Source organism: Penicillium oxalicum, chromosome IV (genome assembly GCF_001723175.1).
Source record: "Penicillium oxalicum strain HP7-1 chromosome IV, whole genome shotgun sequence".
NCBI lineage: Eukaryota > Fungi > Ascomycota > Eurotiomycetes > Eurotiales > Aspergillaceae > Penicillium > Penicillium oxalicum.
The window spans coordinates 521488-546888 of record NC_064653.1 but is presented as its reverse complement, the minus strand read 5'-3'; the positions used below and the strand labels follow the sequence as shown (position 1 = coordinate 546888).

Below are 25401 nucleotides of genomic sequence, written 5' to 3'. Positions count from 1 at the left end.
TGGACGTGGAAGGGCCCTCGCAAAAGTAAGCACGGTAGTTTTTGTTTTCGCCTCCATCCCACCACAAGATTTGACAAGAGCACTATCGTGCAATAGGCTCCGGGAATCAAGCGGTACGGCACACGATCGTTGGCTTTTTACCATCTCTCGCCGTACGGAAATATCATGAGTCAGATTGATATCCATATCCACTAAATTTTGACCGTGAAAGATCATTCATTTCCTTGTGAGGACATGGGTCCATGACAGGCATGTCTTGCAGGGTGAGATGATAAAAAAGTAGCTGGTCACAGCTAAGCCCAATGGTCAGCCATCCAGTAGAGGCAAGTGCGGCCCTCCAAATCATGTAGCTACCATAATTGACATGTCTTGTCAAAGAGTATACTGAAAGACCGAGTTGGCGACGAGTTAACTATTGAGCGAATGTCATAATTCAGAGAACATTTTTTTGCTTCACTTACCCGCCCGAGACGTTGTCTCGAGCTTGACTTGGCACGGTCCTGCACAGACTTCCGGTTCTTCTCGGTACAAAGTGCGGAAAAACAGATGCCAAGTAGATAATAAGTTGAAGGAGACCTGAACAGGAAAGAAAATTAGACTAATCAGCAGTAAGAGATGACGCTGTCATTGACATTTTTCATTTGACAGATAACACGATCGTAGCATCTCAGTCGCCTTGATTTGCAATCAAGTATCCCCTTGAGGATTCATCCGACGCGGAGTGCAGCGCAAATTTGCGAGAACAGTGCAATCCAGATCATTGATCATAGAATCGTTGTCCAACAAAGAATCAACCGATGTTTAAGCCCCAGAGCTTTCCTCTCGCGACTTTGGCGTGGAAATTCTTCAATGCAAACTCCCACCAATCGCTGTTGAGAGTCGCATACCCTTGAGCACTGAATCAGCCAATCAGAAAAATGTAAGTTGCCAGCCGCTTGCTAGGCCCACTTGATCTCCAACTTTGTTTCCAGCGATCAACTCCTAATTGTGAAAGCGACGCTCCTATGAATCTTGAATCCTCCGGGGCGACTGGGGTGTCTCTGAGTTGCATACGATCGATTCTAGTCGGTTTCTCGCATGAAATCCAATGCTGGGCTAGTCGTTTACGTCTATATTATGGCCATCTCCCATTTTCTAGGTCCAATTCATCGCTAGATGACTATCCGAAGCGGAGTCGCCGTTCCGAGAATTCTAGGTCTCTATGGGATCCTTCCAATTCGAAGACCATAAAGGCATACGCGAGAAAATGGGATTGGACCTTCAGAGTGTGTTCTAAGAATTTCAAACAGCCTTTTGCACTGTCAGGTGGAGTATACAGTCGCTATGAAGCTGTTGACAAATTCCATCTCAGCTTCTGCTCAACGACTGTTCAATGAAACGTCGGTGTTTGGACAAGTTTTTCAACCTGTTCCGATGATATCTAGCGCCTCTGTTCACTCAGCCCATGTCAGCACAGAGATTGGCATGTTGGAATTTTCATATGCAAATGTCTCTTCCAATTACGCTTTGATTAATATCAAGAGCTAACTGGCCCGTAGACCTACTGCATACCCGTCACTTTGACGTGATTGTTGGTATAACCTAAGCCGACCACAGTGTGTATCAAGTATCATTCCGAAAAAATACTTGATTTGTGGCAGCTGAAATCAAGTACAGTCTCGGGCCTTTCAAGATTGGTCTGCTTGGGATTGTCATCTTGCAAAATCTCGAAGCACACTTATCCTGCAACACCTGGATTGACCTTCCTTCTTTGATACCTACCTACATGCACAGCTCATGTCTCGAAGACTCTCTGTTTCCACATGTGTCTCGTTTACGATTGGTATTCAAGAGTTGGCCCTTGTACCTTGACATCCTACATGTAGTGCGCCGCACTCGGGGCAGGGGCAGACTCGATATCAGTTGTTCAGTAAATGTCTTTGATGGATGTAGATCTTAGGTGCCTCCCTATCTATTTTCATCTCGGATGCATTATATCGGTGGGTATCTGTTTTTCCTCATGTGACTGATGTTGAAATTGAGTGTGCTTACATTATATCTGAGTGGACCGTCCAGCCAAAATCGATCTACCATGGATCCCAGCTTAGCCTCTGCATCTGCAGACTGAATGACATGGATATGATCGAAATGTCGAAAATGAATTTATCTCCGCTCACGTATCTAACTTCTCCTGTACCCCAGTCCACGGCCACCCCTGATGGACCTATTCAACCACCCTCTTAACTGCCATTTGGCCCAGGGTGCTGGGAGTGCCGCAAGGTTTCTTCAATCTCCTGGATGAGTTCCCGCTCAAACCGTTGGCCAAAGGTCGGCGATGACCCATCAATTCCGCTGTCTGCCGAACTTATCTGGGGAGCTGCAGCCGCGGCATCTCGGTCAAAACGAATCATCTCGGTTAGGGTTTCGATCCAACTGAGAGCTTCTGGCTGGCCATAATGGGCTACCGCGCACAGGAAGGGATTGACGGCGGCCTCCCATTCGGCTGCTCGGGAAGGCCTTTCTTCTGGGGATGGGTTGCCGGCACTATTCGTTTGTGGAGGTGTGGGAGGCCCGCTCGCTTTCTTGGGCTTTGGCCATTGGGTGCTGGGAGAGCTGTCAGCAGCATTGTCCACACCCAAGCTCTTCTTGGGAGGGCCATTCCTGGTGCTGATGGGGTTGGTAGCCCTGGGTTCTGGCTGGTGAGGGCCGCCAAAGGTGTCATCAGCATCCTCCGGGTTCAAGCCGGTCGCGAGAGGGCTGTCACTGTCATTAATAGTGATGGCATTTTCGGGGCCGGTGCCTGGCGGCGGCGCCTCAATCTCGTCACTAAAATCCTGCAAGATGAACTGGTCTATTGCGTGCAGTTCCTCGGCTGTCAGGTCGAGAGGACCGGTCGTCTGTGGGTTCGCGAGTTCCTGTTGGATTGCGAGAGTGACGTCTACAAATTGCAGATCCAACTCCATGGCTCGGTCAAAAAAGACGTTGTGGACCTTTTCCAGAGCGTCATTCATGAAGTGAGTTTGCATCGCCATCGCCCCATGTGTATCGGCGGCTTTTTGAGCAGCAGCGACCTGGAATTCGATAGCTGCCTCGAGAGCGGCATTCAGGCCAGTCTGTGCCCGGACAGATTCTTGATTGTTCGCCGCAGAGCACTGGTTAAACATATCAATGGTCCTTTCGGCCAACGCGAGACCCTGCTCAGATAACTTCTTCAAGCCTTGCTCGGTCTGAAGAAGCAACGCGAGAATGTGGTTCTGGACCGGAAGCAACTCATCTCGAACGGTGAGCTCACAGCCCTTGATCATTTCAAGCTTCTCGAGCAGACTCAAGGACATGGTGGGGATTTGAGCTTGACTGGGGTTCATTGCGAGTGCGATTTGACTTGAACCGAGGTAAGATCGACGTGCGAAAGAGGGCAAGAGCCGTGAGAAGTGTTACGAGGTTAGCAGGATGAGGTCGATGAGTGACTGCAGTTCAAAGCTGGATGTGTTTGGATACAGTAGCATCTTGCAAAGAAGCTGAATTTCGCCCATCTTTATGGCGACTTGAGCTCCAGGCCGCGATCTCGAGTCTGTGTTCAACGTTTCCCCCTCGAGTACCGCGGCCTGAAGAGCCGCATGTAGCTTTCGCAGAAAACTAAGACAAGATTCTAGTACTCCACTTGATAGCTACAGTATGGGGAAAGCTACTAATCTTGTTGCTGCACTTATTGGTTCGTCTGTGTTTGCTACTATGCAAACATGTAGTAAGCGCCATACAGCTACCTCTAGGCATCAGCTCACCTGATGGGTGTTTGATACCAGAGAGGACTAACATATGATTGAACCAAATAGGGTCATTTGCACTAATTGCTTGTGTCCAAGCTCTCACACAACACAGGCTGTCGTGGCCACTCTCTGTGAGCACAGATTCAAGAGGATGACGGCATCTGTGCCCACAACAATGTTCATTCAATGACAGATTTGGCGCTGATGTTCATGTCAACCTCTTTGCATTCTTCACTCTTTCCAGATTCCCACGCATATTCCGTCACCGATGCTTGTGAGCGGTTCTAAGTATACGCAACGTAATAACAAAATCGTCTCGATTTTACTTTTGGGGAACATCCGGCTTATTGAATCCATTCATCTCATGCTATTTGGATATTGTCCCTAGTTTAAAAGAATAGGGTTAAGAGTAAAGACTAGTCCCTCACCCCTGGTTTTCCATGTCATCCTCCCTCCTATGGCGAGTGTTCATGTTCTCGGTCCCTGCTTAACAGCTGAAGATGATAGAGCCTGGATATGCTGGCTGCGAGCTCACAGGTCTTTGGGTGGGCCACGGTTCACCTTCCGGTAATGGGCTGAAAAAGGGTCATCTTCTGTGTCAGAATCGTTCTCCATGAAGGCGGAAGGAGGTGTGGGAGATTTGGGATGCTCGGTGAATCTTGACACGGAAGAGGGTTTGACGGTCCTCGCGAGTGCAGCATAGTCCAGGGTGAGGTGTCTCGGATTCACGTGCTGTTTCTTGACTGCATGGAGACTCTTTCTCTGCAGCTCCTGCAGAGGTTCAAGCCAAGGATCCTGGAGCGTGTTGGTGACGGCCGAGATTTGGTCCCAAGTTTGGATTCTCATAGTTTCCAGCCACATGTGGTGAGCACTGGCCTGCTGCTGAAGGCCATCGACGATGATCCCACACTGTCCCTCGACATCCCAGAGCTTACTACGGGCAAACAGGAAATCATTCTTTGGGTCATTGGCTTCAAGCTTCTTGCGAAGGTTGGATGCTTTCAGGGCCACTCCAGTAAGCAAGCGGATGCTTTCGGACAGTTCACGATCGTTGATAGCGCCCATGGTACGGATTGAGTGTGGAAAGCCAAATCGAAATTTGTCATAGTCTTCTTGAATCACCTTGAGCGAGTCATGAACTTCGGTCAGGGCCTCTGCAGCTTGCAGATTGGCTGGGCCAGAGGTCGCCTTCTTATCTGGCATCGTCACGGTTAACGGGGCAGGAATCAGGTGAATAGCTGTAGGTGACGATGTGTGTAAAGGGTTGCGTGAGAGAAGTTGTGCTGTTTGGGAATCTGAGAATTTTATATCGTTCTTCACGGAACGACGAGCACTGGCCTTCGCGCAACGATGACAATCAAGAATCCTGGTAGGCTGGAGAGATTCCCAATGAACATCGTGAGGCAGCGATTGCCTATGTGGGAGATGAAGAACTGTAACGACGGTACTAAATGTGTTTAACAAACTGCAACATGAAAAACTCAACGTGTGTCGAAACAAGACAATCGCTCATTCACCGGGGTTTTTTTTCTCTTCATTAACCTTCTATCCACCAGGTGCTCCCCCTGAGTATGCTCTTCAGTTCGTTTGAGGACTTAGAAAGCAGAGTATACTAGTCTGAAAGATCTTCTGGGTGATAGAAATCCCTAAACTATGAATTCGGTCAAAGTGTTGTGTGTCGACCACCAGACAACAGCCGAGTATGGATGCAAGGTAGCGTATACTCTAGATCTGTCATGAAACGTGCGCGATTCTGACCATGTTGTAATCAGGTCTGGTGAGGCGCGCTGTCTCTGGACTTGAAGGCACAAAGACTCACACGGTCAGTATCAGTAGTATGTCGGTTCCACTGCTGCATATGATCAGTAACAGAAACTCTGACAGAAGAATCTCTGACAGAGATCTTATGGGATGGTGAGTCTGACTTCTTTGTGAATGTTAAAAATTACAATTGCTGTAAATTCAAGAGCAGTTGTTCATCTGATGACTGTTGCACAGATAAATCGCAGCTTTCAAGAAGGCATGATTGTTCGAAGCTGTGCGATAAAAGCCCCCTCGTCATGTGCATCAACGTGATCACTCGTGACAACTTTCACCTGACTCCCAGCTCCCCGTTGCACCGATTCATTTCCCAGACTCTCTACCAACTCGGCTTTACTCTACATCAGGTTCGAAATTTCATCAGTTGACCTTGCTTGCCTGCAGTTACCACACAGCCGAGTACTTCAGGGCACAAAGCCACCTCGGTCAAGCAGTAGCATGCTGTCCTGGTGTATTTCCATACGTCGACTTGAGGACACCAACAAGAGAAAGGGTGTCATAATCATGTTCTGCACACAGACGAATCACACTACCATCTGCCATGGTCAACTCGACACAACCTTAAACTCCAGCTGCAAGATACTCGGGTGGCAGCCAAGCCAACTTTGATTCAAAGTACGACTGGAACCAAATGCCGGGGAACACTACTAAGCCCAGAAAGAGGTGTCCACTGCCCACACAGCACGCTACGCCTATTCAGCTTTGACAATTCAGAAAGTGGATCACTGGGCAAGAACAAGCATGCCCAAAAATATGGGGAAAAGATCCTTTGTCTTCCGGAGAAACAACTGACATCTAAGCGTCAGGCGGTGCTAGACAAAATGGGCATCGAGCTTTGGGGGAGGGGGGCAAGGGAGGAGATCCTCGCTCCATTGTGGCTTTGAGGGTAGGGCACATCTGGGAATTTGCCCCGGTAAGATATGGGTCCTGTCACCTCTCCTTTGGGCGATAGAGATGGGTTCGGTGATCTGGAGGCTGAGGATGGGCGACGATGGTGCTCCTAGCTTCGCGAACCCAGTGGGCTTGAGGCTGGGGGTCAGGGCATCCATGGCAGAGAGAGCTTAAACCTCACAGAATACCCCCGGATCTGTCAAATCAGGAGAGCTGTGGCATACCGCTGGGAGAGCTTTGTTGCTGCAAAATGCCGAAGAATCTGAAGCATGCTTCAACCAGTCCCTTACAGTCTTGGACAAAGTAGCATTATGCGATATGCACTGTATCAGGGCAGAGCAGGAATGAATCATGACTCCACCATGAAGCTGACTCTATCTAGATCTGCGGCAACTCATCATCCCTCGTGGGAGGCGACATCAGCGTTCGATGGTTCGTGTCTAAAGCTGGGGCAGCAGCAGCAGCAAGGCCATCTGCTACTATTCAGGTACCAGATGCCTCGTTTCCTTCTACGACTGCACCAACTGTACAGTACCGAGTTGCCCCCGTCAGCCATACCGGTCTTGAAACTCTACTTCCTATGGCTGTTCCTGGGCTGCCGTGCAATTGTCAAATTGATACTGAGATGCTTGAGAGGCTCGCATGCAGACGGACCTTAGGGCCTCTCCAATACTTGTGGGCGCTTGAAGGTTCAACTGTACACGCGTATCTGATGAAATTCATGGTTTTGCATACCAGAAAACCACGCTGATACACATCTTGAGGATGAAGTTGTTCTCATCAGATATCCACAATGTGTATTGTGTACAGGTCCACAGGTCCACTCATGCCCGGAACGAGTGGATTCCTTCACCCAGTCATCCATGCAGCCCACACCGGATCAACTCCTAGGATGAACTGACCATAACAAAAAAGTGACAGAGATGAAGAAACCGGGTGATGTGAAAGATACACGAGGGAGCGCAACACGGCTGGGTTGACTGGGAGAGTTGTCTGAAGTCTGTGTGGTGTGCATGAGGCTTCAGGAGTATCATTTTGCATCGAGTCCAGTCTAATCTTACCCTCATCGAGCCGGACGCAGGATCGTCCACCGTGGTTGACTAAAAGGGAATTCCGCCTCAGCGGACATCAACCAATGCATCGAAGAGGGTTGTTACGAGCCCGGAAATGATGGGGATTGCCAGCTGGCCTCAGCTGGACCAAGCCATTTCCACCGCATGACCTCACGGCGGTCGATGATGCCTTGATGAGTCGAGTGGCATTGTGGTATTGTAACTGTAATATTACCCCCTTCCGTGAAATTCCGGCCTTCGATCCCCCTTTCCCCCTAATAATCCCACCCTGGGGCGGATGACCTGCCCGTCAGCGCCGTATGACCTGTAATCCGGGAAAATGGAAAGTCAAGAAAAAATGAAAAAGGGAAAAATGAAAAATCCTACACATGAAAGGCCGGAATGACCAAGAAAGAGAGTTCGATACAGAGAAAACGGTATGGTGTTTTACCTGCCCACTTTTGGCGCTCCTGGTGGAATAGAACGATTCCATCCCCCCCCTAAAGATGAATCGTGTCGATTTCTGGTCTCCATACAAAGAACGAGAATATAAATATCAACTCCCTGTCCCCCTCGTCCGACGGATGGTCGTCTCGACTTCCGGCAAAAGTCCTTTTGCTCTGCCCCTGCGCGGCTGCAAGGTCCCTGAGCGACCAGCCGCCCGGCAGTAAACTCTGACCATGATGCATCCCTGCAAGACCTGCACCAGGGCGAAGGGAAGTTGAGCTTGTGTGGGTCCCGCCAAGCTGCTTTCGATTTCGCCGCGTCTGCAGCTCGCAGAAAATTTTTCCAGAACCCGCGAAGAGCCTCGTAGGAGATCCGGACGGTGGTGATTGTCCACCACCTGCGCTGGTCGGCGACACTCTTCCGACACTGCGATATCTATATCAGCAGAGTCGGCGCGACGCGAGGAATCGTCTGGACCGGATTGGGGCCCGCCGGTCGCTGGTCTGGGGTGAACCGGAAGGGGGAGACCCAGTTTTCGCGTCGCAAAGTCGGGTGCCAGCGGGTCAGGATCATCATTCTGGTTGGAGGCCGAGGGAAGCGAGGACGTGTCGAAAGATTGCCTGTAATTTATCCCTTCTTTACCCGTGTCTCGTCTGGATCTTCTCATTACAGAGTTTCCGGGTTCTTCCCCCTGGGCTGCACTGCATTTGGCTTTGGGGGCACCGTCCACCGACGTCGTTCTCGGCACTCAGGACGGTGCGAAGCCTGCGTCAGCGATAAAGTCTGCCCGAAGTCTGCAGGTTCATGCAGGGCTTTGTCGTGAACCATACAGTACCGTCATCAACCACGCAGTTGGTACAGATGTCTCATGAGCCGTTGAATGTCTCTGCGCCCAGAGATGATGGTCGTAGAGCTGGAGATGGGGGGTTACTGTACTCGACGTTTCACTACTGTTGATCACAGGTGGCACCCTGTACTGAATATGGTATCCAGACGGGCATAACCCCAAAGGGATTGTCATGTGAGCGTAATTCTTGTGCCGGATCTGGATTCCTCGTGTTTCTTCCAAGTGCGAAGTGGTTTCGTTCGTGAAAAGTTACAGTGGCTACTGAAAAAAACGACTCGGTGAGGCAAGCTCCCGAAGGCCAGGGATCCATCGGATCCACCCGAACCAGCCCCTTCCTCGGCGGTTGCCCAGTGACGCCGTTCCTGGTGGATATTCAGTCCGAATCGGCCCGAATTAGATAACTCCGGGAAGCGATTGAGAGAGACTAGGGGCCCTTTGGGACATTATGATTGGTCTCCATGCCGATGGATTCAGTGGGTCAATCCACCCATTTGGAACTAAATAATGATCCACCGCAGGGAAGGGAGTGCGAGAGAGAGCGAGAGAAAGAGAGAAAAAAAAATGACAGAGATGAAAAGATTCTGAGATGACGGGATCACCACCCACCAGCTACCGCTTTGCTGTCGAGGTGGCCACGAAGATGCGTATAATGCAGCTGGATGCATCAATCAGGTACACGGCGCAGGATCATATGCAGGGCCAATTGAGACTGGTCTCAGGGAGGTTGTTCTTCAGAGCAACTTGATCCGGGTCAATTGGTCAATTGCCGGTTAATGGATCAATTGGTACAGTCAGCCAGTCAAGAATGGATGATCATTACCGTGCGATTTGCACCGAATGAATCAAGGCGTCCACGGAGGGTATCTGTCCTACCGTCATCCGATTGAACCCGAGTGTGTCTCTTTTCGAAATCATCCTTGATACCATTGCCCGTTTGGTCTTGGGGGCTCTGAGAAGGAGTACGATTACCGTACCAGATCCGATGATGCCTTGGATACAGTCCGGATTCGAAATACCATGTAAAACCAAATCCCAAACATGGTTCTTCCCCCAGCATTCCATTTTCCACCCTCTCTCCCCCCAACCCCCCTCTCAGTAAGGGTACAATACGCCCAATTGGTGTGCGAATGAGGAATACGCAGGCAATTCGCACAGAAAATAGGGCTTTTTTTTCCCACGCGCACTAGCCTGGCCTGGAAGACCGGGCGAAAATTTGCCCGGAGAGTATTTATGTCCAGGGTAGGCCGTCTTCGCTAGTTTCCCTTTTTCCCTTCCCTGAAAAGTTCCCTTTCCATCTTATTCCTCCGCAACTCTCCTCCTTTCCTATCTTCAAACCACCCCCCCAAAAAAAATCACCCACAGTCACAATGGCCGCCTCTCGTGTCTTCGCCCAGCGCCTGGCTTCCACCATGGCCCAGACCTCCAAGGTCGCCCGTCCCGCTGCTCGCTTCCAGCTGAACGCTGCCACCAAGCGCACCTTCACCACCCAGAAGAAGGCCCCCGTTGCCACCTTCGCCGCTACCCCCAAGCGTGCCACCTCCACCCTCCTCCAGGCCAACGCTCGCCAGGCCTTCCAGACTGCTGCCCGCCGCCAGTACTCCTCCGAGGTCGCCTCCGCCATGGTTGAGGTCTCCAAGAACCTGGGTATGGGTTCCGCTGCCATCGGTCTCGGTGGTGCCGGTATCGGTATCGGTCTCGTCTTCGCTGCTCTCCTCATGAGTGTCTCCCGCAACCCCGCTCTGCGTGGTCAGCTCTTCTCCTACGCCATTCTTGGTTTCGCCTTCGTCGAGGCCATGGGTCTCTTCGATCTCATGGTTGCCATGATGTGCAAGTACGTCTAAGCGTTTGAAGTATCGGAAAGCCCTTGCGGACTCGTCCCCATGTCCTCCTGATCGCCTCCCGTGCTCGCCTTTCATTGGGGCCTCTTTTTTTTGGGATATGAAGGCCACGGGAAGATGGGAGGAAAGGAGTCGTGTTCCCCATTCAAAGAGAGATTTGCCTGGAAAAGTGATCTGGTTCAACAATTCCCGCGGAGGAGGGAGGCACATTGTTTTCTCCGCGATAGACGTCTCTTCTCCTGTCGTGCCGGGTTGCAGAGCCTGATCTTGTTTTTTTCCTTGTTTTGTTTGAATTTCCCTTTGTCTCTGTGAGCCGGGGAGGGTATCTGGTCGTGATGTATTACCATGTACTACTTTTCAGCGTCATCTACAACACCTATTTCTTTATGTACATATAGAGTCTTTAAATGGCCTACCCATCCTACCTTATTCAAGAGCCACAACAAAAACTCTGTGTGTGTGTTTGAGAGTCTCGCTCTCCGGCTGTGTATCATCAACCATCTTTTTTGCTCTTCTGCTATCCCGTCAAAATTTCATCGTGGAGTGTTGAACGAGCGTAATCGAGGAGGTCTTGTCCTTTGCAGGCAATCTTCAGCTTCTCCCATGACAACATCATCCGCTCTGATCTCTTCATCTCCAATCGATCATGGAATCCTAGGTCACTGCGGCCAGAGAGCTTAAACCCCAGCCTCGACCCAAGCTATGTCCTTGAATTGTTCTCGTCTTCCCCCCTGGAATCTCGAACTTCCGTCTACGAATCTCCCCAGTCGACATTCCACACTGGACTGGACTGTTGAGAGCTTCCACACTAACATCAGAGGTCAATGCCCAGCACAGATCACTCCACGTTCATATCCACCCCCAATGCTCTACATGTTCCCATTCTCCGATGGCGTTGGGAGGTACCCATAGCTGCGAAGAGCTCTCACCCCGTTGCAGTTGGCCATGCTCTCACACTAGCGTCCGAACCTCGGGGAAGCTGCCTCACCCGTCTCGTCCGGGTGCAGGTTTCCGGCTGCCGGCACTGCAGTGACTGGGACGTCTGCTAGGGGATGACTCAGCTTTATTGGCCCGTCACCTGATCGGTGAACTGGAGGTCAACTCGATGAAGTGGATGCCTGTGGTATCAGGCATTCTATGAACCTGGATCTGATTTGATCCAGTCCGCGAGCTGATGGCACCCAAGTCGCAATAGTCCATCTTCTTTTCTAGATGTCTCTTGTGCTGGACGAGGTATCGGCTTTCTCTCTTTCTTTTTTCTCCTCCCCCTTTTGGAGAGATCCAACATCAAATCCATCAGAGTCACCGCGCCAATGAACATCAACACTTCCAACATTACCCCAATTCATCCAGCCATACTCCAAAGGCTACCAATTGGATTCATACCAGTATTCACCCAACCAGTACAGCTGAACTGCCCGAACGCTACTGAGAACATGTACGCTACAGGGGCTATGTAGAGGCTACATATATACATAAATACTTATCAGGCTACAATTCGGACCTACCCTCCACCGGCAGGCTAGGTGATATCGGCGATGGTGCAGATTCAGGTTCAGGCACCGATTGGATCTCGGGCCATGGAAACTGCCCGTGGACATCCAATGTGGATGTGGTGCTGCTTTCGCGTGAAGGGTCGAAGAACCTTATGGATGTCTACTTCCTTGGACTGGCTTGGTGAGTGGGCTTGACTTGATAGGGGGGGTCTCTTTCTGGTGCTTTTTATATGGGATGTCCTCTGCGAATACGAATATAGTCTGGAGATCACTGTGAGGTTATCTTGGTACATACTCTCGAGGTTTAGAGGTTGATAGATGGGTATGCATTGGTTAATTGGGCGACTCGTGTAGTAGTGTGTATATCAGATTTGGGAGACGGAGTTATGCAATATGGGTAATACGATTTTGGAAAAAAGAAAGAAGGAAGGAAGGAAAGAAAAAAGGAGACCCAAGGCGTACCTAGGAAAGAAATGAATACCTCGTCTAATACCATGTAGGCCAATAACCAGTACATAGTTGTAAATAGGAAAGTCTTCAAACCTATATCTGCACTTTCACCAAATTCATCAGGCAGATAACTCCTGACCACCTCATGCAAGGGGGGTGGGGATGTTCAAAAAATCTCCAAGTCTTCAAACTCCACCACCAATCCATCGGCTGGTCCAGCCGCCAATGAACTATCCAGCGTTAACCCGTGCATCGCATCCCACATCGTCTGACCCTGGACCACACTCGTCGGACGACTCGCATACACTCCGACGTGAACAAATTTATCTTCCACCCCGTAAAAGAACCACGTCACCTCGCGCAATTTCTTCCACGTGCTCCCCACAGCGCCGGGGGTATGGGCGCCCGGCGCCGCGAGGGGAACCTGATACCAGACCCAAAGGGCATGACCGACTCGTTCGAGCTTGATCCGGAGAGATTGGATCGGCAGGGGACCGTTCCCTCTTGTCGAAGAAGATGATGACGAAAAAGAAGCATCCCCCACTGCCGGTCCCAAGGGGGACACGCACCAATCTGCGCCGTCGGCGGTGGCACTGACGGAGGCAGCGTTGACGGTGCCCGAGGAAAATTCCATTCCTGCTTTGACCCATTTACATGGAGGAGGGGGTGGAGGGAGATGTGTTAGTGATTGATGATTCAGTGATCGACGGGTGGACGATGAGAAGCCATTGCGTGTATCGGAGGAGAAAGATTGAGGCGCGGCTCCTGCAAAGATCACCAGGCCCCTTGATCCCATTCCATCTCCCAATCTGCGCTCACGGTGACCTCGGCGACGACAAATGGGTGACGGAGGGAGGTGAAGACAATCGGAGCCGTCGAGGTGTCTCCATTGGGGGGCTTTCGCCAGAGATCCGTGTTCGGCCCCGCGGTGAGCTCAAAGTATTCCAGACATCGTGGCAGAGTAAAGGTCGGGGGCAAGTTTAAGGGAGTGAATGAGGCACCATCCAAGGGCATCTTGACTGAGGTCGAGAGAAGTGTGATGTGGACAACTCTTGTCGAAATGGAAGAGCAGGGTTCTGTGATACCGAGGGAGGCTTGCGCGGGAACCACCAAAGGATCTGGCGAGTGATGCTTCTCCTTATCGGTTCCTTTTGTCCGGGATTTTGCGATGATGGATCAAAGTGCAATTGACACTGGGAATGTTCAATTGGGACCGAGGGTTAGGGAAGGGACGGCGATAGAAGAGACCGGTCAAGAAATGGCAGCAGAGTCGGCGACAATCCCAGAGATCGACTTGGCTCGGCTGATTCTTCGCCGATATGTTGACGACAAAGTAGAGGTGCACTCGATACCAGTGTGGTCACGATGTTTTGTATTTGTGTCTGCTGGGCTCCTATCCACCTAGTCCAGCAGCTCACTGGCGCCCACAATGGCAAATGGGACCTCAAGAAGAAGTCAAAATAGATTCAGCAAGATCAGTCGTCCAAGAAATTGTGAGAAATGGGCCTCTCTCTCTCCCTGCGGTTGAGGCGAGTGTCGCAATTGCTGAGCTGCGGGTTGGTGGTGAAGAATTTCCGAAAGCGGGAATGGGGAGGTAGGAGATTGCCTGGAAATGCAACCCCAAAAGCAAATAAAAAAAAAGGAGAGAACCAGAAAAAAGGAAAACAAGTGAACAGATCCACTGAGGATTTCCTAAAGGGGAGAGGATGAATAGATAAAACAAAAGTCCGCTCTTTGGATTGCGAACACTAAGAGCTGGATGGGAGTATGTTTAGGAGCATGTATGAACGAGTATGTTCGAATACTACAAATGTAGTCTCTTCTGCGAACAGAGATGACAGATCGATGATGATGTTATGCTTTCCTTGCACTTCAAAAATAAAATACAAGAGAAGATCAAAGGGACATAAAGAAGAAGTAAATACGCCTCTGACAAGAAGTGCATTCTTCCTCGGGGACCTATTTATGTCATTTGGGCCTTCCCCCTGGGATGGGGGAATCCAGTTCCTCTCCATTTCAGGGGAGATCGAGGGAGGACGCCAGGGCCGTTGGGTGAGCCGGGCTCCCGCCCATCTCCACTTGTTTTGGAAGTGTTGGTGGAAAATCTAGACCTTGGAAGGGCACAGCATGGACTTGAAGAACGGATCAAAGCTGAAGTTGTAAGATTGGGGGAGGGCAACTTGTCTGGTGCTCTTGAGGAAGGTAATGTTGGTGATGTTGGTGATGGGGGCGCCAAGTGGACCAGTTTGCGAGTGGCGGGTCATGCTGCATCTCCGGGGAAATCAATCACGTCGGGAAAATGTGACGCACAAGGTTAGTGCTGGGGAGAGATGGAGGTGGATCTGGGGCGATCTCAGGGAGGATCTCTCAGGAGAAGATTGAGTAGCAACGGCCAGTGTGGATTCCCATGATGGGCGCCTCAAGGGAGGGGAGGGGGAAGGATGAGTACGGTCAATCTGCAAAAGAAAGGGGATTTCCAAGGCTACACCTCTGAGATGAGGAGATGGATGATGGATACACGTACGTGCATCAAGCATCTACCTCACATTCAGCACAGCCGGGATTCCATCATGCATCGTTGCATCAGTAAGGTTGTTCTCCAGGTTGACCACTGCAGCCAACAACAGGAGGTCCTGCGCCAACCATTCGAGTGCGCCTACAGGAGATGTACGGATGGCCAGTGAGCACAGGAGGCGTTGGAAATTCGAGTGACTCCAAAGATCACCAACATTACTGGTAGTCTCCCTCTCTCTCTCCCAGAGTCTGTAAAAGCAGGGGAATTTTCGAGCGGCATGGAACTGGTAGCGTTCGGCGTGGGAGCACAGCTGAAGTGAAGTAAAAGTGCACCCAGTGGCTAATCAATCCGCCTATCCTGCTTTGAGCATGAGCTCTCGGATTTGCCCCGTCATGATCATTAATCATTGGATTATCATTTGATTGCAGCTAGCACCGAGGTGACTTAACTGGTCGCCCTGTTTCGGCCATTCTTTGCACGTCCGCAAGCCAACAAGCCGACCATGGGTGGCGCGGCCATAGGACCAACGAGGGTGACAGGCACGCCATCTGACGGTGTTTTCTGCTTGGACTCAACCTCTTCGTAATAGACTAGTATGGATTGTTGTATACTTAGTCAGTGGCACCCACCTCTGCGGTGATCCGAGTCTGAGATACTGCGCCGGTTGGTCCAGATTCTTGTCCGTGTAGGCGACGCAGTGTCTCAGCTCACGACCACGCTGACTGCTAGTGGACCCCCCCTGAGAACCCCCCTGGGCCAACGGATGCGATCTGATCAGATCTGACAGCTGGGCGTGGGGGATCCCTGGGCAAATCCTATCCCCATCAACTGGACCTGTCTAGCATGAGATCTCAGCTGACGACGATGGAGGGTAAACTGTGTGGCATGTGGTCAAAGTCACCGTTCTGACGAATCGAAGTATGTAATCACGAGCAGTCAAACTAAACTTTTTCTTTTTGCAAAAGCGGTGTCTGATGTTCCCCCCGTGTCTGGCTGTCTGCTCTTGATCTGGTACCTGCTGTCTCTCCTTTTCAGGTACCACATCCCCCTGGTGTGTATGCCGGGTACCTTTGCCCAGGTTCCTGCAGGGGGCAGCGCCCTCAGCTGGCAATCTTTAGAGTGGCGGTGGATGTCTCCTCAGCCACCTTCAGCCACCATGCACCCTGCGACCTACTGGAAGAGGAAGAAAAGGTAGTCCGCCACGACTACACAAGCACACGAAACACTATACATGAGAAAGAAAAAGAAGATGGCTTCTCATATCAACATGACCAGTGTCTCTAGTCTACTGAAGTTGTCTAAATCAGAGTGGTGAAACGTCGCCATGATCCCAGTAGGAAAACATAATCTCTGCCATGTTATACTCGAGACGCTGGCTCATCCCCATGCCACACGACACAACAATACCAGTCCAGTTCTTTTTCTACAGTTGAACTTCCCATGGCCCATGAATGAAAGCTGTTCTCATTGCTATTCTGAAAAAAAAAATCTTTGGCTTGAGGGGTACTATATGCTTAAAAACATGGTCCAAACACATCAACATGGAGGCCAACGCAACCTCATGGTTCTCTCCAACGTATACTCCGCCTCCGGTCCAAATAAAGGTTGAAACCAAGAAGATTGATGAGACACTGGCCGAATCAACAGCTCTGATATAATATACTCAACTCATATTTAGAAATAATGTATTATATTACCAATAGCATGCGCACACTACAGGTGATATAGTCCTGATAAAAGACTGAAAACTACAAACTGTTGCCAACCCAGTGCTTGGCGTCATCCGCCACAAGCATGTCTTGGCAATCCCTCCCCCCCCCCCCCCCAGGCGGTGGCGGCAACATCATTCTCTCACCCAGTCCAACAAACCCAAAAACATCAGCTTCGAGATCTGCCATCCGATCAACCTCCACAAGCCCAAAGTCCCTTTCCAAAAAGAAAAAGGACGAGAATCCTCAAATAAAGAAAGCAAAAAAATGGTCTGCGCAAAGTGTCAAAAAAGCTCAAATCCACCGAGCTTGCCACGCCGGGCGTCAAGCGCAAAAATGACATGTACTATGGTTCCCCAGCTACAACGCTCGGGCGGATCATCCTCGGAGAAAGGGAAGAGCAAGCCAACGTTGGGCGCAACAGGCGTAGGCAAAGTATGTCATTCTTGTTCTTTCTCTTATTCTCCTATCTGTTCCTCTTTGCTCTTTCCCTTTTTTGTCTTTCTCCTCCCCCCCCCCCCCCCCCCCCCCCCCCCCCCCTTCTTCCGGCAACTTGAAATGACCAGCCTGGTATAATCGGTTGATGTCCTCCTAACCTTCGATCCAACGACAGAGTAAGCTTCTAAGCGCCAAGGCGAAAAATCCCTACGCGGCCTATTCTTCATCCTGTGAGCAGTGCAAGACCAAGACCGAGCAGGGGAGGAAGTTTTGTCAGCGCTGTGCGTATCAGAAGAATGGTAAGTCTGTTTCCGGAGATCCGGGTGTGCAATCATGTGTGGTTGTTTTTTGAGATGATCGTTTGAAGCTAACACTTCTGTGTGTGCACTGGCTCAGCATGCCCAATGTGTGGCAAGAATCTGGCTGGTAAATCTGCCAAGGATCAGCCCATCGTGCAAGGCCAGAAGTTCAACCTCAAGTGATCTTGTCTTGTAACGATCGGGTGTAAGATGCTTTCGTGTTATATGTATGGCATGGCGTTGGGAGTTGAGTGGCTTCTCGTTAGATGGTGAATCGTGGATCGCAGTCAATGATACACCTACTTTTTTTTCCTCCCTTCAGAAATTTGGCGTTTCTCTACTCATGGGTCTCTGAAGGGCTCTACCTCATCACTACGACTTGGGTTCGGTTTCTATTTCTCGAATGTGTCCGGACAATAGCCCGAGGGTTTACACAATGACTTGAGGATCATCGTAGTCAAGCAAATGCAGCTTGACTTTCTTCCCTCTCCTCCCTCGAAAAGGCCAACGCTTCACTGAAAAAAAAAAAGAAAACCCCAGATTAGGCCCCCCCCGTCAATCAATCACAGGCTCGGATGGCATATATGGGAATGCTAATTCTGGGTGACAGAGAGCCTACATCACGTGGACGGAATATTGCAAACTTGAGATTCGTTGCTTACACGAGAATATCTATTCCGACAACGGACTGGTGACAAGGTTTCCTAGGACGTGAGGCCGAGGGTGTGCAGATAAAATATGTGGATTGACACGGGGAAACAAGATGAGGAAAAGAGATATCTAGTTATACATGGAGCGCGCGATGGAAGTATATGCAACGCGTTACTTACAACGCTTGATACCGGAAAAAAAAGAAATTGAGAACAAGTCATCCCCAGGCTGAATGATCTCGCGCCGAGTCCTCCCCAATGTTCGTACACATTTTCAAACTCAATCAGCGCGCATTAAGCGCATCATCAAAGAAAAATTGAAAGATTTCGCTCCCCGCGCAAAGCATCTACCGGTCCGCGAGCATGTTCTTGACATGGCTGTAGTACTGTGGCAGCACGTACTTTGGAATCTCTTCCTTGGAGAGCCACTTGAAGTCCTTCAACTGCTCCGCGCTGGAAGAAAGGTCCGCCTGGCCGGCCATAATGCGGGTCTTCATGAAGAAGGTCTTCTCGCCGTGGGTCACAGCACCGGTCGCCTGGTCAACGTGGGGCTTGCGGTTGGTGTAGACGTGGTGGCCGGCGGGGTGGAAGCCGACCATCCAGGTGTTCATGTTGACACCGGCAGTTTGGGCAAGGGTTCGTTCCGCAGCCTAGTCACCATCAAGGGGTCGTCATGGTTAGCAAGTACGTATGGTGCATGTGGACAGACAGACTCCTTCTTCCAGACAGGAGATAACTCACCTCGCGCAAAGTCTCATCTTTCTGAATTGGCATGCTGGGGAACTTCCAATAGCCCTCCTTTGACTGCACAAGCAGATAGAGAGTCCGTGAGAGCAGTCGGTTCAGACTTCTTTGGTCACCCTTCTTGTCTGCCTCTGTCACCCGCGAGAACGGCCTGGGGATCTCTTCTTTCTTGCTAGTGTCCTGCGAAGTCGCGTTGGCCGTGGTCTCGGCGTCGTGCACCAACGCCTCCACCATGTGATCGGGCTCGGACTCCTTTGCGCCAAGAAGCAGCTCATCATTCCAAGCATCGCTGTCATACGCGTTGTAGTTGCCAACGTCGCGTGCCGGAGTTCGGCGCTCCTTGATCTTGTTCTTCCAGTCCACATCTGCTGGCGTACCACGCTTGAAATAGAAGTATTTGGTAAAAGGAAGGGCCAGACGCTCATTCAGACGCTTTTGGTAGAAGAAGAAAGCTTTCTCAAAGGGCTCAAGGTCTCGGGTAATTTGGGGAGGACGGGAGAGAACCACGCCGGCGTTAATAGTGTAAACGGGTTCGCCGGTCGAAGATGGCGTAGATACGGGGGCAGTGGAGGAAGCCACTCCACTAGGTGCGGTCGCAGCAGAGGCATAATTGCGACGGCCAAGGGACTCTTGACAGCTTCTGCAGACGCTGGAATCAAGTCGGGAAGGGCCTGTGTTATTTGGTCTTCATCAGCGACAACCGCTCGGTTTTGTCCATTGATCCTGACACGAGAGGGTAGAGAGAAAAAAAAACTTACGCATCAGCGACGCAATGCGCCGAGCACTATTCGATCCTGTCGCCATAGTCTAGATGTACGAGAATGACGATTTGATGCTCTCTCGTCCCTCTGCTCTCCGTGATCTCGTACGCTCTCCGAGAAAAGTTCCAGCAAGGCGGTCACGTTGAAACTTAACCCCTTCGGGACTAGCGCATGATAGATCTCTTTAAAAGTTCGTCGCGTCTCGGACTCTTCTTCTCCTCTCCAGGCACCCATTACCTTATCGTCACTGTCCTCGAATTTTCTCACGGTCAGTCGATCATTCAGTGGTGCTCAGAACGAAATGCGGCTATTTTTCGCTAGCGGTACCTTCACATCACCTAAGGCGTACTGTTAGATAGCTGCTGCAGACATCTCAGCACCATTCTCCCTAGGTAGTCAACCAAGCATCAAGCTTGGGCAAATCAATTTTCAATCTTTTTTTTTCCATCATCCACATCTGCAAGTACCTAGCCTGGAATTTTTTTTGGTTTGGAATAATATTTTTCCTCTTAACTTCAGCTGTTCCCAAAGGATCCTCATCTCTAACCGATCTGCCTAAGCCCGGTTCCTCGTATGAAAAAGGTTCAAAGAAATCAAAACTGAATCAAAGTAAACCAAGTCCCATCCGTCATCGAGACTGTCTATGTGCCTCATGATGCTCAGTCGCAAATGAGCAGATCAGCTTTGGCAGCTGGCTGATCTTTCTTAGGCGTGTCATGGTCTGCACCCAAGCCTGAAATCTTGTTCTTGCGCTTGGAGCGCTTACTCGGGTTTGGAGGTCCAAAGCAGACGGTCTTCTCGACCGCTCCAAAGACTCTCAGCTTATTCGCATAAGCACGCCAGAAATAGTCGCCGAGTCGCGGAATCAACACGCCATCCTTGACCTTTTGCTTGACCTCGTCAATCTCAGTGTCGGCCAAGGCCATGGGAGTCGGCAGAGTCTGAGAGTCTGCTTCAACTTCCGTGTCGAAGAAATCGGTGAAAGGGTTTTTGACATGGAGCAGATTCTTTTCCGGGAACAAGTCCTGTACCACCTGATTGCATGGCGTGGCAATCCCGTACGCAATGTCCTCGAGGCGGCCTCGCTTCCCTTTGGGTAGCTTCCCATCGTCAAGGTGGATCGACATCTTGAGGAAGGCAATAGCAGTAAGCATGCTGTCGTAACCCGCTTCGTGGATGTTCTTCCTGTATAAATACTTGGAGAACAGGCTATCAACCTCTGCGAAAAGTTTTGTCATTGTCAGCGGTTAAAGCTCATGACCAAATGAAATGCTGAGAGAACCATACCAATCTTGGGGTTACGGATCTTGGCCAAGGTCTTGTTCAGCTCTTCGAGCGAGGACGATGGATTCATGGAGTCAAAGTCCAGCGTGGCCAAGTACTTGGTGTCCATCAAAACAGGAAAAGTGCGATGGATCAAGAAAATGAAATCCTCGACCTTGTTAGGAAGAGGACCCAAGAAGCTCTGATACAGATAGACCAAGTCAGTGAAGCTGTTATGACCAACGAGGACAGGACGGTTCTCCTGCAGACGGGCCTTGACCCGATTCGCAATGGTTTCGACCGTGATCGAGGGGTCTTGGTCCTCTGTCATGAGAGGTTGAAACACTGCAGCGTCCAGGCTGGACAGATCACCTCCGGCCAAAGCCTCTGCGATCCATCGGAATCCCACGTGCTTTCGAATGCGCAGATTGCTCTCTCGCATCCGCTCGTCAAATTTCATGGCGCCCCCATTGCGCTGTTCGATTTGCACGAAGGTCGGCATGCCGCGGGTCTTCATATCAGGATACTCCATCTTGACCAGATTGTGGACAAGCCATTTTTGAGAGCTATCCAGGTCGCTGGGCAAGCCGTGCCGCGAGGGCCCTCCCATTTCGGAAGAAGGAGGGATGTTCAAGAATGATGTGCGTGACTTTGCCGTTGTCAGACGTGCCACTCTTCAAGCCATGCATTAGCAGAGGAGATGGGCAACTACATACCTTGCCAGATGCTGTCCACGCATTGATCTCGAGACGGACGGCTTGCAGAAATCGAACATTCGCTTCGTCCCGCATTCTGCCCTCGATGTCCTTCATCGAGGTGTTTGGGGCCCAACGGCGGACGGCTTCCTCGCGAACCAGGTTCTCCTCAGCTCGAGACAGATATCGAATGCCTTGATTGAACAGAGCGCCAACATCGAAGTTATGACCAGCCAGGAAATCCATGGCTGTAAGTTATCAGTTGTCAGTTTTCCAGTCAAATTCTGTTGTGTATTGATTAAGCACAGTGGATTGAACACCACTTACACCATCCCATGAAGGTGAAGTCGCGGTTCACATTGAGATTTCGGTCCAGGCAAGGATTGAGCAAGATGTTGTAAGGCTTCAACGTGTAGCTCCCTAGAGTATGTCAGTCCGTTGATGATCATTCAGGGAGATGGAGATTGATTTTGAGCAAGCCGGAAGCGAACATACCTTTCTCTCGGTCTTCGTGGCAGACTGTCATGCCAACTTGAAGCACCTGATATTTCTCGGCGGCAGCCTTGGTTTCCTCGTAATGTTTCTGGAGAGACCGAGAGCCCTGCTGCTTCGAAGAGACGGCAATACCGGACATTTCGAGGTCCAGGCTCACAAAGGAACAAGTCGCTAACTCATAGAGGACCCATGGCAGGTAATAATTGAAATTCGACGAGGTCAAATCCATTCTGACCGTTCGAGGGGCTTCTTTCCCAAGGAAACTTTTAAATAAGTGGGATGATCTAGGGGAAATGAAAGACGACTCGGTGTCAGAGGAGTGCTTGTTGAGAGGTGAGGTGGAGGGGTTTCTGCAAGGCCGGTGATGGAACGATATTGGGTCAGGATTCGCTACCTCCTTCTGCTCTCAGAAGAGAGCCTGCAGGGTCCGGAAATGATACCGACAAGCTCAAATCTCCGAAAGGACTTTCTGGAAAAGGACGATCACAATATCAACTGTGGCGTCAGGACAGAAAGGTGACTCTTGAAGCTGAAGAGTCTGGATGAGGTCTGTGGACGGTCAAGCTCGACCGCTTTGCAATAATGAAAATTATGAGTGGCTTGATGACGACAGAGAGAGAGATACAGGGGGAGAGAGAAGAATAGAAAAGACGCGAGAGTTTGTTGTGGTTCGCGCTTGGAATCGTGACTTTTGTTTATACTAGGATCACAGGGCAAACATTTTGACACATGACAAGCATCGCCAGAATCAGAAGTGACGGGAGACTAAGATGAGACAGAGACGAACACCATACTTGATCGAATATCGGCAGCTTCAGCTTACGTTTCTCATGTATTTCTTTGGGCTTTCGGCATTGGGTACCTACCACTCGTTCTGGGCAGACTGGGCTGTATCTACGATCTTCTCATTGACTCCTTTCCTGGCAGAGATCTGGCTCGAGAGTTGGCCTTGGAGCTGACAAAAATAAACCGCATATATCAGATTGGTACGATTTTTTGTTTGGTCGAACAGCTCCACCGCGTGAGCGAGTAGCCACGTGCCAATATCGAGGTCCAGCCTGTCTCCTTCTGTTCTATTTAGTCAAGTTCCCATACATCTTCTCACCCAAGTCACTCGCTACACTTGGCATGATTCATCCAGTGACCTTTCATATGATGAAGATGCCATGTCAAGCTCACTCGAAACCTGCAAATGTGCAACATTGTGTCTCGACAGTAGCCAGTGCCTACTGTCGAGACACTTGGTCAATATTGAAGCGATTTCCAGTCCCCAGCAACTCGAGTCTCACCCAGTCTTCTTGGACCACACCCTTGAATCTTTGATCTTTCTCGGCGAAGAATGAACGTGTCGTGATTATTCTCCCTAGCTTGGTCATTCATCAATTCCATGCTTTCGTCAGGAAAGTACCTGATACTGTGGTTTACTTTGTAGTGTTTAACGTTCGATGCCCGAATAGGTTAGCCGAGTAGGTTGGAGCCGTCGGGGGGAGGCGATCCCGTGACCGACCCCGGACTTGGGCGAGCCGAGGGAAAAGCGACAGCCGGTGGATGCGTTGCCAGCCTCGACAGGCCCCCCGAAATGGTACTTGGCCCCGGATCACCTTTTCTCTCCTCCAACACACTCCTGGTGTCGGTTCCACTTGATTCATGATTCAATTGTTGACAACTCGTCAGATCAAGTGAATATCTACTCTGACCGATCAGTCTTGGATCCTGGGCTGCAATGACCGACGACATGTCATCCTCACATACCCAATTGTCCTCCTCCACCTCCTCCTCCACCTCCGCTTCCCCCGCGAAGCTCTGCTCCAAGACCTACAAAAAAGCCTCCCAACTCTATCTGACGCGACGTTTACCAGAGTCGCTAGAGTCGTTGCAGCCGATTCTCACCGTCCCGTCGTCACAAGAAGAACGTCTGACAAATGGCGACCACGTTGCCGCGGTCGCAACAATTGCCACAGCTCCCAGCACTTGGAGGATCAAGGTCTGGAATCTCTACATCACCCTACTGAGTGCCATTGTGGACCTCGGCGCAGAAGAAGGGAAGGCTCAGTTCGGCCACAAGGAGTGGAAAGCGATCGCGACGCAGGTCCGTGAGGGTGGTATCTGGGAAAACGTCGTACAGACCGGATACCGAGGTCAGGAAGGTTCCGTTGACGCCGAGGTTGTCTTCAACTTGTGAGTACTAGCCTCTTCCACCGAGCGCCCATTTTGTTTTATTGTACAGGAACTCATGGAAAGCTCTCAGGGCGACGCTTATTCTAAACCATTCATCCTCGCAATCGCTAAATCAGCAACGTCTCGAGACCTACCTCTCTTCCTACGGACAGCCGAACCTGGATCTCACAGATCGTCTTCGGGATGCATCAGACGGACTGCAATCAGGTCGCATGGCGACTGGCAACGGGACGCATACCCCCAAGGATCTGAATGCGCGAGTCCGGATCATTGAATTGTTCACTCTGCATGTGCTCCCACGGAACGGCGAATGGGAGTATGCGCAAGAGTTCATCAACCTGAGCGAAGTGTTGGATGAGGAGCGCAAGGAGCTTTTCTTACAAACCCTGGAGGGTCTCAAGGAGGAGAAAGAGCGGGGTGAGATGCGCGCCGCGGAGCTGCAGCGTCAAAAGGATGCCGAATTTGAGCGGCAGCGCGAGGATGAGCGGAGACAAGCGGAGGTGGAAGCTGCGCAGGCCGCAGCCGCGCACCCCAACGGACACAAGCGCAACGCCAGCGAGGTGGACTATGGGATTGAAAAGGGCAGCCCGCGCAGCAAGGCCAAGGGGTCCTCCAAATCAGTGGACAAATCAGCGTCCAGTGGTAAAGGAAGTTCCCGGACATCCCTGCCGTCCAATTCCAAGAGCTCGAAAAAGCCGGTCAAGGCTCAGCCTCGGAGCCCAACCCGGGCCACTGCAACTATGCTGCGCAATCTGTTCGCCAAGATTGTGCACCGTGTATCGGGGAACCCCATGTCAATAGCGCGTACTCTACTCTTCATCCTGGGCATTCTGATGGCCATGAGCCGACAGGGTGTGCGGGAGCGAGTCGGGAGAATTACCGGCTCAGCGTGGCAGAAGGTCAAGGGAACTGTGGGGATGGGTGTGAAAGTGAGCTATATCTGAGATGTTGACCTGACGACTTTTCTTTTCTTCCTGTTCTTTTTCCTCCGCCCTGACTCGCCTACGATCACATTGACACTGTACAATGCATGCCTCCCCTGATGCATCGGTGGCGAAACTTGTAG

General features: G+C 50.8%; 10 protein-coding genes across 10 annotated transcripts; 4 read left to right on the top strand and 6 right to left on the bottom strand.

The window, feature by feature from the left end:
- Positions 1-2219: 2219 nt before the first annotated feature.
- POX_d04978 (uncharacterized protein) lies at positions 2220-3344 on the bottom strand (the record flags this gene model as incomplete). The annotated part of the gene is made up of 1 exon (XM_050113832.1): positions 2220-3344. One exon carries the CDS (start codon positions 3342-3344, stop codon positions 2220-2222), a length of 1125 nt encoding a protein of 374 aa, XP_049968783.1.
- A 933-nt stretch (positions 3345-4277) lies between these two features.
- Positions 4278-4949, bottom strand: POX_d04977 (uncharacterized protein; the record flags this gene model as incomplete). Its single annotated transcript, XM_050113831.1, has 1 exon — positions 4278-4949. One exon carries the CDS (start codon positions 4947-4949, stop codon positions 4278-4280), a length of 672 nt encoding a protein of 223 aa, XP_049968782.1.
- Positions 4950-6521: 1572 nt separating this feature from the next.
- On the top strand, positions 6522-7209 carry POX_d04976 (uncharacterized protein; the record flags this gene model as incomplete). The annotated part of the gene is made up of 3 exons (XM_050113830.1): positions 6522-6584; positions 6642-6761; positions 6841-7209. The coding sequence occupies 3 exons, from the start codon at positions 6522-6524 to the stop codon at positions 7207-7209; spliced, it is 552 nt and encodes a 183-aa protein (XP_049968781.1).
- An 857-nt stretch (positions 7210-8066) lies between these two features.
- Positions 8067-8785, bottom strand: POX_d04975 (uncharacterized protein; the record flags this gene model as incomplete). The annotated part of the gene is made up of 2 exons (XM_050113829.1): positions 8067-8577; positions 8628-8785. The coding sequence occupies 2 exons, from the start codon at positions 8783-8785 to the stop codon at positions 8067-8069; spliced, it is 669 nt and encodes a 222-aa protein (XP_049968780.1).
- Positions 8786-10171: 1386 nt separating this feature from the next.
- POX_d04974 (ATP synthase subunit 9) lies at positions 10172-10645 on the top strand (the record flags this gene model as incomplete). The annotated part of the gene is made up of 1 exon (XM_050113828.1): positions 10172-10645. The coding sequence occupies one exon, from the start codon at positions 10172-10174 to the stop codon at positions 10643-10645; it is 474 nt and encodes a 157-aa protein (XP_049968779.1).
- A 2109-nt stretch (positions 10646-12754) lies between these two features.
- On the bottom strand, positions 12755-13602 carry POX_d04973 (uncharacterized protein; the record flags this gene model as incomplete). Its single annotated transcript, XM_050113827.1, has 2 exons — positions 12755-13181; positions 13367-13602. The coding sequence occupies 2 exons, from the start codon at positions 13600-13602 to the stop codon at positions 12755-12757; spliced, it is 663 nt and encodes a 220-aa protein (XP_049968778.1).
- Positions 13603-17148: 3546 nt separating this feature from the next.
- On the top strand, positions 17149-17732 carry POX_d04971 (uncharacterized protein; the record flags this gene model as incomplete). The annotated part of the gene is made up of 3 exons (XM_050113826.1): positions 17149-17247; positions 17426-17549; positions 17647-17732. 3 exons carry the CDS (start codon positions 17149-17151, stop codon positions 17730-17732), a joined length of 309 nt encoding a protein of 102 aa, XP_049968777.1.
- Positions 17733-18546: 814 nt separating this feature from the next.
- On the bottom strand, positions 18547-19747 carry POX_d04970 (uncharacterized protein; the record flags this gene model as incomplete). The annotated part of the gene is made up of 3 exons (XM_050113825.1): positions 18547-18849; positions 18941-19614; positions 19702-19747. The coding sequence occupies 3 exons, from the start codon at positions 19745-19747 to the stop codon at positions 18547-18549; spliced, it is 1023 nt and encodes a 340-aa protein (XP_049968776.1).
- A 616-nt stretch (positions 19748-20363) lies between these two features.
- On the bottom strand, positions 20364-22386 carry POX_d04969 (uncharacterized protein; the record flags this gene model as incomplete). The annotated part of the gene is made up of 5 exons (XM_050113824.1): positions 20364-20923; positions 20992-21616; positions 21684-21910; positions 21990-22082; positions 22158-22386. 5 exons carry the CDS (start codon positions 22384-22386, stop codon positions 20364-20366), a joined length of 1734 nt encoding a protein of 577 aa, XP_049968775.1.
- A 1494-nt stretch (positions 22387-23880) lies between these two features.
- Positions 23881-25279, top strand: POX_d04968 (uncharacterized protein; the record flags this gene model as incomplete). The annotated part of the gene is made up of 2 exons (XM_050113823.1): positions 23881-24335; positions 24385-25279. The coding sequence occupies 2 exons, from the start codon at positions 23881-23883 to the stop codon at positions 25277-25279; spliced, it is 1350 nt and encodes a 449-aa protein (XP_049968774.1).
- Positions 25280-25401: the final 122 nt, after the last annotated feature.